The sequence below is a fragment of the Oreochromis aureus genome, linkage group 5 (assembly GCF_013358895.1).
Source record: "Oreochromis aureus strain Israel breed Guangdong linkage group 5, ZZ_aureus, whole genome shotgun sequence".
NCBI lineage: Eukaryota > Metazoa > Chordata > Actinopteri > Cichliformes > Cichlidae > Oreochromis > Oreochromis aureus.
Genome location: NC_052946.1, coordinates 19,460,113 through 19,469,108, shown reverse-complemented (window position 1 = coordinate 19,469,108; position 8,996 = coordinate 19,460,113). Strand labels below are relative to the sequence as shown.

At 41.5% G+C, this 8,996-nt stretch overlaps 1 protein-coding gene across 2 annotated transcripts; it reads right to left on the bottom strand.

Annotated features, from left to right (window-relative positions):
* Positions 1 to 3,591: 3,591 nt before the first annotated feature.
* irf6 (interferon regulatory factor 6) lies at positions 3,592 to 8,598 on the bottom strand. Of its 2 annotated transcripts, none has more exons than XM_031757099.2 (8): positions 8,369 to 8,598; positions 7,857 to 8,035; positions 7,050 to 7,245; positions 6,862 to 6,960; positions 6,509 to 6,769; positions 5,825 to 6,217; positions 5,259 to 5,377; positions 3,592 to 5,020 (listed from the first exon to the last, which is right to left on the bottom strand). In XM_031757099.2, exons 2-8 carry the CDS (start codon positions 8,028 to 8,030, stop codon positions 4,790 to 4,792), a joined length of 1,473 nt encoding a protein of 490 aa, XP_031612959.1. In that variant the 5' UTR covers positions 8,031 to 8,035; positions 8,369 to 8,598; the 3' UTR covers positions 3,592 to 4,789. The 2 variants fall into 2 exon arrangements, with proteins under 2 accessions (XP_031612959.1, XP_031612960.1); XM_031757100.2 differs by having other exon boundaries at positions 7,857 to 8,031.
* Positions 8,599 to 8,996: the final 398 nt, after the last annotated feature.

Below are 8,996 nucleotides of genomic sequence, written 5' to 3'. Positions count from 1 at the left end.
AAAGAAATGACAGGAAATCCTGACTAAGAGAGTTCAGACGGTGCTGAAGAACAGAGGTGGTCAAAGCAAATATTGACTTTCAAGCTCATTTCAATTGTTTAGACTTTAGTTTTTCCTTCTGTGTTGTATTTCTATGTATACTTGCACGTTTCAAAAAATCTATTTCCCGTCTTCGTCACAAAATATTAAGAAATGATGGGTGTGGCTGAGGTGTGATCCCTGGCTCAGCTGCAGGGAAGGGGTGGTGCAGTGAGCTCAAGGGGCGGTGCCAGGGAGGTTGGAGGGACAGGTGGATGTGATTGTGCTGATGAGGATTTTCCTTTTTCATTGATGTTGGGGACCTGAGGGCAGGAGATGGCACAGCTGACTGGAAAGTTGGCTGCCATGTGTGCCAAACCAGGAGTGTGCAATAAAAGCAAAACAAACTGAAACACGGTGTGTTGGGTCAGAATCATTTACAGCGGGTAGTTTAACACAATGCAGGGGACTATATGTATATGTATAAAATAAAATCTCTTGTATTCAAAAGGAAAGAAAAGCAAACATGCTACTCTTACTTTGTCTGTTAGACATAAAAATAATAATACATGTCTGATGAGCAAGTTATTTATTTTGTATGATTTTTAGTTGAACACTTTTTTCTGACAAATGTCAACATTTTCTCGGTCAAAGAAATAAAAAAAAAAGTGCTGGAAATTGACCACCTCCAAAATAAACCAATAAATAAAGAGGATACACTGATCAGAGGCTCTGGCTGGAGGAACAGATGTTTGTCTGTTTTCGACAGATTAACAGTTTAATTAATCACTGTCACATAGATTTGGGATACATTAAATTTTACATAATTTTTTAAAGGTTTCTAAGTGTAAGTGACTCAACAGACACACGTTCAGTTCCTGCTCTGTGACTGTAACACTACAGTATGTTGTGCTGATCTCATGCTTGCTGTTGTTTAACTAAACCACTGGAGGTCAGCTATGTTTCATGAGTACATTTATCATTTCTGGAGAGCTGATTTGCAATTAACTCAAATATCTATCATCCTCCAGAATCACCAGATTCAGCAAAAATAAACAATGTTTTAACAAAGTTTGTTTTTTTAAATAATATATGATATAGACTGGCAAAGAGAGATATTTCAAGCCTTTATTTGTTATAATTTTGGTGACTATGGCTTACAGCTTGTGAAAACCCAAAATTCAAAAGCTCAGAAAATGTAAATATTGTGAAAAGGTTCAATATTGTAGGCTCGAAGTGTCGCACTGTAATCAGCTAATTAATCCAAAACACCTGCAAAGGGTTCCTGAGCATTTAAATGGTTTCTCAGTCTGGTTCAGTAGGAAGACGGCTACTGACAGTTGTGCAGAAAAACCATCATTGACACCCTCCATAAGGAGGGAAAGGCCCAAAATAGAAAGTTATGTGGAAGGGGAAAATGTGAAGGGAAAGGTGTGGAAGAAAAAGGTGCACAACCAGCAGGGATGACTGCAGCCTGGAGAAGATTGTCAGGAAAAGACCATTCAAAATTGTAGGGGACCTTCAAAAGAAGTGGACTGAGGCTGGAGTTACTGCATCAAGAGCCACCACACACAGACGGATCCTGGACATGGGCTTCAGATGTCGTATTCCTCTTGTCAAGCTACTCCTGAACAACAAATATCAAAAGCATCTTACTTGGGCTAAAGAAAAAAAGAACTGGTCTGTTGCTCAGTGGACCAAAGCCCTCTTTTTTTGACGAGAGCAAATTTTGCATCTCATTTGGAAACCAAGGTCCCAGAGTCTGGAGGAAGAATGGAGAGGCACACAATCCAGATGCTTGAAGTCCAGTGTGAATTTTCCACAGTCTGTGTTGATTTGGGGAGCACTGTCATCTGGCTGGTGTTGATCCACTGTGCTTTATTAAGTCCAGAGTCAACGCAGCCGTCTACCAGGACATTTTGGAACACTTCATGCTTCCTTCCGCAGACGAGCTTTATGGAGATGCTGGCTTCATTTTCCACCAGGACTTGGCACCTGTCCACACTGCCAAAAGTACCAAAACCTGGTTCAATGACCACTGGATTACTGTGCTTGATTGGCCAGCAAACTCATCTGACCTCAACCCCATAGGGGCACTATGGGGGGTGCTACCAAGAGAAAGATGAGAGACATGTCACCGAACAATGCAGAAGAGCTGAAGGCTGCTATTGAAGCATCCTGCTCTTCCATAACACCTCAGCAGTACCACAGGCTGATACCATCCATGCCACGCTGCATTGAGGCAGTAATTCATGCAAAAGTGGCCCAAACCAAGTACTGAGTACATATGCATGATTATACTCTTCAGAGGAACTGTCACTTCTCTATTTAAAATCCTTTGTTTTATTGATTTCATGTAATATTCTAATTTTCTGAGATTTTGAATTTGGGGTTTTCATAAGCTGTAAGCCATGATCAACAAAATTATAACAAATAGAGGCTTGAAATATCTCGCTTTGCATGTAATGAGCCTATATCATATATTAGTTTCACCTTTTAAGTTGAATTACTGACATAAATGAATTTTTTCAAGTTTAACCTGTATATATTCTATTTCTGGGGTGTTGTGTTTTGGGTTTTTTTGTTATTTTTTTTTTCCAACATAACATCAAGACAAATTCATTGTTTGCGTGCAAACTTGGCAATAAATGTAATTATGACTCTGAAGAAGAGAAAATCTCTTGAGTGTAAATGTTAGGTGAAAGTGCTTTGTTGATGTCAGAGGAGACTGATGAGACACATTTGAGCCAATAGGAGAGAAGCAGTAACTCAAATCACTGCTTGTTACAAACAAGGCATGCAAAAGAGCATATGTGAATTCACAGCATGTCAAAGAATGGGTGTAAACAGCATGAAAGCATGGATCCATCCTGCCTTACATCTGTAGTCCAGGCTGCTGGTGTTAGGGGTGGTGTAATGGTCAGGGGGGGGATATTTTTCTTAGCACACTTTGTGCTCCTTAGTACTAACTGAGCATCATTTAAATCAGGGGTGTCAAATTAGTTTTATATTGTGGGCCACACACAGCCAAATGTGATCTAAAGTGAGCAGACAAGTGAAACAGTTTTTTTTAAATTCACATTGTGGTTTAAACTGTGGACCCACTATAATAAAAACTGAAATTTCTATTGTAGATGAACTATCAAACCTGTTTTTCCACTATTACTTTACTACTTTGATGTAGTATGGCAATGTGGGTGGAGTCTTTAGCAACAGAAAAAACTGTAAAACATAAAAATACAGTCTATGCTCTCCTTCACATCTTACAAGTCTGTCCAGTGGGCTAGATTAGAGTCTTTGCTGGGCCGACTCTGGCCCCCCGGCCGTATGTTTGACACCCCTGATATAAACACTACTCAAATTGATTTCTTGAACATCACGATGAGTCCACTCTACTCAAATGGCCTCTACAGTCCACAGATCCAACAAAGCATGGCTGGGATGTGATAGAACAGGAGATCCATATCGTGGATGTGCAGCTGACAAATCTGCAGCAGCTGAGTGATGACATCATGTAACTAATAAAGTGGCCAAAACATGCATTTTACTCTTATGGCTCAATTACAAGCAAAATTCACAGTCACGCTTTTATTGATAAAATAAACATGCGATCACAGGCTAAATACAGTTACGTTCAACAAGCCATAAAACAATCAGACCCAAAGTGCAGCAGCATCCATTTCAGAAGAGACCCATTACTCAGTATTGTTTAGTACAATGAAAAAAAAAAGATATGAATGGAAACTATCCTATAAGAGTAAATAGAAAAATCACAGATAAACTATGAGCCAACTGACCACGAAACTCATACATACAAAAAAAAAAAAAAAAAAAAAAAAAAAGGGATTTTTTTTTCCACACCAATCTCAAGTAGCTGGGCACCACTGAATTGTTTAGTCATGCATGAACTGTAGAAAAATCTATCAATCCAAACTTTAATTCACATTTATCTATTTTTCCAAAATCTATAAATCTTGTGCTAAACACATAGCTTCAAAATATTTAAACTGAAAGCCATAAAAAGCATTCTGCCCCTCATGAATGGCAGGCTCTAGGACCCTTTCAGGATAAATAAGGCACAGCGTGAGATCTGTAACTCATTAACTCTGTTAAATGTTGCCTCGCAACAAGCAGGACTTTGGCCAGTGAAGCCACAGCATCGGTCTATGGTTTCTGCAGATATTGAGTAATGCAGACTTCAAGGCACAACTTTTATATAGAGAAAAGCACAATCACGGCACATTTATACTAGAGAAAATTTGAAAAGGGTAAAAATCCTACAGTATTGAGTACACTTCTAAATATGATTGTAAACAGTTCCCTGCTTACAGTAGGTTACTCTCAGATGAAGTGTAGTTTGAAATACATAGATAAACACCGGCGAGACACAACATTAAAACCACTGACGGCTGATGTGAATGACAACATTGCTACAATGCAACAGTCTGCTGGGAATCAGCCCATTCATCATACTTTGACACGTACCTCCCGCCTAAAGGTTGTTCTATACACAATACTACATTACTTTGGCAATGAGTCAGTGGAAAGTGCTTAAAAACCACTCGAGTAACTTTAATTAAAGAACCCATGGAGTTGAGACAGGAGACAAAGAACGCACTTCCAACATCCCAGGACACACCCAGACATCGCCCGTCCATTTCCCAACGAGCAAGAGCTGGGAAATGCACAGGGGAGACCTTCACTGTACGTAAGGCATGTGGTTTTAATGTTGTGGCTGATCGGTGATTATTAGTTCACAGGTTTACGTGCTTCACTGAGTCTGCAGCGCTGGGGGGATGTTCAGGGCTGAGCCAGGCGGCAACGCCCAGTTTTCCTGGCCCTGGTGGGTCTGTAGCAGGCAGTAAAGCTGCTTTAGGTGGGTCACAATGTTATCCTTGATGTCTGGGATGGAAATCTGGAGGCGGATGCTGCCGCTGTCGAGCGATCGTGTGTTGTCGCTAGAAAACATCTCACTTATCATTCGGGCCACCACTGGAATGACCTGCAGGGTAAAAGAGGGTCATTAAGTGTTGGGACAAGACAATTCACAATCTTATTTGTTTAAAAGACAGAATTCTTATTATCTTTGGTTCCTTAAGATTCTTTAAACTTTTGGCTGTCATTTTTTATGACTTGGTGACATTTTACAGGCAAAAAGACGACTCGAAAATTATTTGTGCGTGCTGCAATGACACGACCTCATCATCCTTTGATGACCATTAAAATACACATTTCTTTACCTGGACCATGATAAGTTTCCTCTCCTTGGGTCTTCCATCTGGCCACTCCTCCCCAAAACACAGATTGATCTCATAGTCAGGAGTACTTGGTGCTTGGCCACGCTGTTGAGCTATCACACCTGCACAGCAAACAAAAAATATATATTAAAAAATAAAAATAAATGCTTTTCCACAGGTAATCAAAATCATTTTACATTGCAGGCCACATGCAGCCCACCTTGATCTTAAGAGATGGGCCAAACTGCTGAAATGCCCATTTTTGTCAGTGTAAAGATGTTTAACTACACATTGTATCTCATTTATTAAAAAGAAAATAAAAAACAAGTGCAATTTTAACAGTACGTCTCAGTTTTTCTGCATTATAAATGAGGATGTAGCAAATTAAAGAAATCTATCAGCGTATTACTTTTCCCAGAAATCATCTTCTGGGTCAGATTTAGGTCTTTGCTGGGCTGATTCTGGCCCCCAGGCCTTATGTTTGACACCCCTAAACTACTCATTTTTATTGAAGGAAGGTATAAGTTAAGTTATGAAATGAAGAATAATGCAGTGATATTAATACATACCAGCGAGAAAAGACTCAAGACAGAACAGCTTGACCTTCCTCTGCCGCTCTATGAGATTTGGAGCAGCTGGATTTGGAGCGCAGGGGCCAGACCAGTACACCTTGCACTGGCAGAGACGGACTGCATAGATATCGTGGCCGCTGACCTCTAGGATCAGACCTCTGTCCATCACGTCCAGAAGGCGGTTAGTGAAGACCCTCTGCTTGTCATTGGTGATGTGCTCCGTGGTCGGGAAGCGTAGCTGTTCCAGGTTCACTGGGCCGAACAGCTCTTCCTGATTGACCATGGGCCCGAGGTCTCCGTAGAACAGCCTGCAGCCAAGCGGGTTGCTGACTGTCGCTGTAGGACACATCTCCTTCCCTCTGTAAAGAAACTGCACCTCCAGGTCTGTCACTGGGTCAGAGATGAAGGTGGAAGCGTGTTAAAAAGGAAAATACAATAAAACTATATTTGAGATAAAAACAGAAAAAGAAAAATGCCTAATTTTTGAAAAAGGAGAGAGAAATTAAACTTTAATTTCACAATCGTGGTCCACATACTGGACACATATTCTCAATTAATTAATAAACAGTTCTGTTTATGTCTAGAGAAGACTTGAGGTTTTTTGATGTTATATTTTCCGAATTTAAACCAATCGAGACTTGACAAGACTCGTGTGAAGTCTTAGCAACAGTTCACACTCACTTGGAAGGGAACTGATCCACATTTCGGGAGAGGCAAACAAGCTGTCGGGCAGGGGAGGGGGCTGCAAAGACGGATCGGGCAGAGTAACTGGGGGCATGTCGTGTGTCGTTGGCTGCATCTCCACATCCACGGGCTCCTCTTTAGGCCAGGGTTTAACAGGCTCCTCTTTGGGCCAGACCTCGTTTGATGGGGGACAGCTTGCAGGCTGCATGGACGACTCAGAACCCATCGGAGACCACAAAATGAGAGGAGAGGGGGTGCCTACACAAAGAAAAGAATTCATTTACTGTTAATAAGTAATCAAACTGGACAATAAAGGCACAAGTGTAATGTTTTTAGACAAAGCCATTCACCATTAGATGGGTATGGAGGCAGAGACTCTGGAGTATCTGGAATATCTTCCTCAAGACCATCATCTTCCCCGGGTGTCCAGGGGCCAGCGTCTGAAGAGCCTGTGGAGTGAGGGAGATGGCAAATATTGCAAAATTAAAGATGAACAAAGAAAGACGAGAGCAAGCCACATTAAAGAGCTCTCATTTACCATGGTTGCTGGGGGGCTGGGGGATGTCACAGACATCATATATCTTCCAAGGATTCATAGGGATCTCTTTGGTGCCATCATAGACAAGGTTGAATTCTCGGCTTTTGTTCAGGGCACATCGAAGCTGAGCTTTCCACTTTGCGGGATCAGGTTCGTCAACTCCCTCCTGGAACTTTCCGGTCTCCACAGCCCATGCCTGGGGGAACATTTAGACCAAATGAAGGGATCAGTATCACACTGTTATTTTTATTTCTATTTATGCACAGTATGCACTCACTTTTTTTTTTTTTTTAAATGAAACCAGTGTTTATTTACGTGCTGGGTCAGCATGCATGTCAGGAAACAGCTGTATAATGTATTCACAGCTATGTCAGAACAAAAAGACTCCCATGCCCAGAGGCTCAATTTTTCGCGAGGTACACACCCCATCACAACAAAGTTTATTCTGATCAAATTCTGTTTTCTATTCTTTAATTTTTTTTTTAAAGAAAACAAAACAACCTCGTGAGCTACAACCTTTTCCTTTTGTGCCGCTCCTGTTTAATTTGGTAGGTTTACAATAAAATAAAACACCTGCATAAAATTTCATTCAACAGGACCCAAAGAGACCAAATGTAACTGGGCTACAAAGTCAGACGTTTTATTCAAACTCCTGCTGAATATTATTATTATGTATTTTTAAAGGAGTATTAACCAGGAATTAATGAGCATAACGCCTGCTTAAACATCTTGACTGTCTCTGCAGAAGTACAAGTTCTGATCATGTATAAGGAATAAAGTCACACACCTCTTTTAGTGAGTCTTTACCTTAAAGATGGTGTCCTCATCCTCGTGCTGGGGTGTGTGCCGTGTGGCGTGTTTCCATGGGATCCTGAAGCGCATGTTGTCACGGTCAAGCCACGTCAATCCCGGGTATCGCCCGCTTTCCACCTGCGCGACCAGCCAGGGCTTCAGGCGGACACGCCGAGGGGTGACTGCCATCCTGACTGCCGAGAAAACCCAAGTGAAATCAGTCCACCCTCAGAAGTCTTAATACCCCCCCATATCCCGGGGATCTTTAGTGCACCCCACGGCAAACTACACTGCAGCATTTATCAGAGGGAAACAAACATTTTAAAGCTGCTGGACTTCAGCTCTGACAGACGGAGCGACCTTTCAGTTGTTTGCCAGGTTACTTACAGACTGGGCCTCGTTTGGCGATGTTGCACGGTGTGTTTAAATAATGTGTGAAGCGCAGTATCTGTGTGTCAGATCCAGTCCAGTCCAAATATCAAACACCCGACCCAAGCAAGCACGAAAACAAAAGACGACACACATACCTGTGGGCAAAGCAGGAAGTTGGATTTCTCTTCGGCCTGTTAACCAGCAGCAAGGAATAACACCGCCGGGTTGCTTCGGTGGGTCCAAACTCCCCACGAATCTCCCCTCGAAGCGAACTAACCGATTACCGGTTCGACGAAAGGCGACTAATAACAACGACAGGCGGAGAGCTGGAGCTCAGAATGGCTGATGTTGCTCACTCCGTTTGGTCCTTCCCTTTTCCACACCGAAACTCAGGTAGAAGTGTGACGTCACGCCGGCGGCACACCTTTTCTTAGCAGCTGGGTGATCGTTTTTCACCAAACATGTGGACAGGGCACTTTATTTTTCCATGAATATCTCAGCTGATCTCGACGAGAACGACATTTTTTTTATTTTTGTCCTTTAGGAATTTATTTGATCAGATTCGTAATTTCGATACTCTACATTCCTTTTAATATTTATTTATAATATATCAATAAATAAGTAGAACGAGGCAGACCGTGCTTTTTGGGACAGTTAATATTAAGATCTTTAAATACCTTCGTTAAATATCCAAATGTGAAATACAATACAATATATATAATTGTCATAATTGTCATATGTACAAACAACTACACGTGTCCTGCCAGCTTTAAATACTCATTT

Coding starts and splice junctions, on each gene's coding strand:
- irf6 (XM_031757099.2), bottom strand. CDS start 8,030: ATGGCAGTCACCCCTCGGCGTGTCCGCCTGAAGCCCTGGCTGGTCGCG. Junction 6,770..6,861: donor GCCTCCATACCCATCTAATG/GTGAATGGCTTT, acceptor TTCTTTGTGTAG/GCACCCCCTCTCCTCTCATT. Junction 5,021..5,258: donor GGAAACTTATCATGGTCCAG/GTAAAGAAATGT, acceptor TTTACCCTGCAG/GTCATTCCAGTGGTGGCCCG.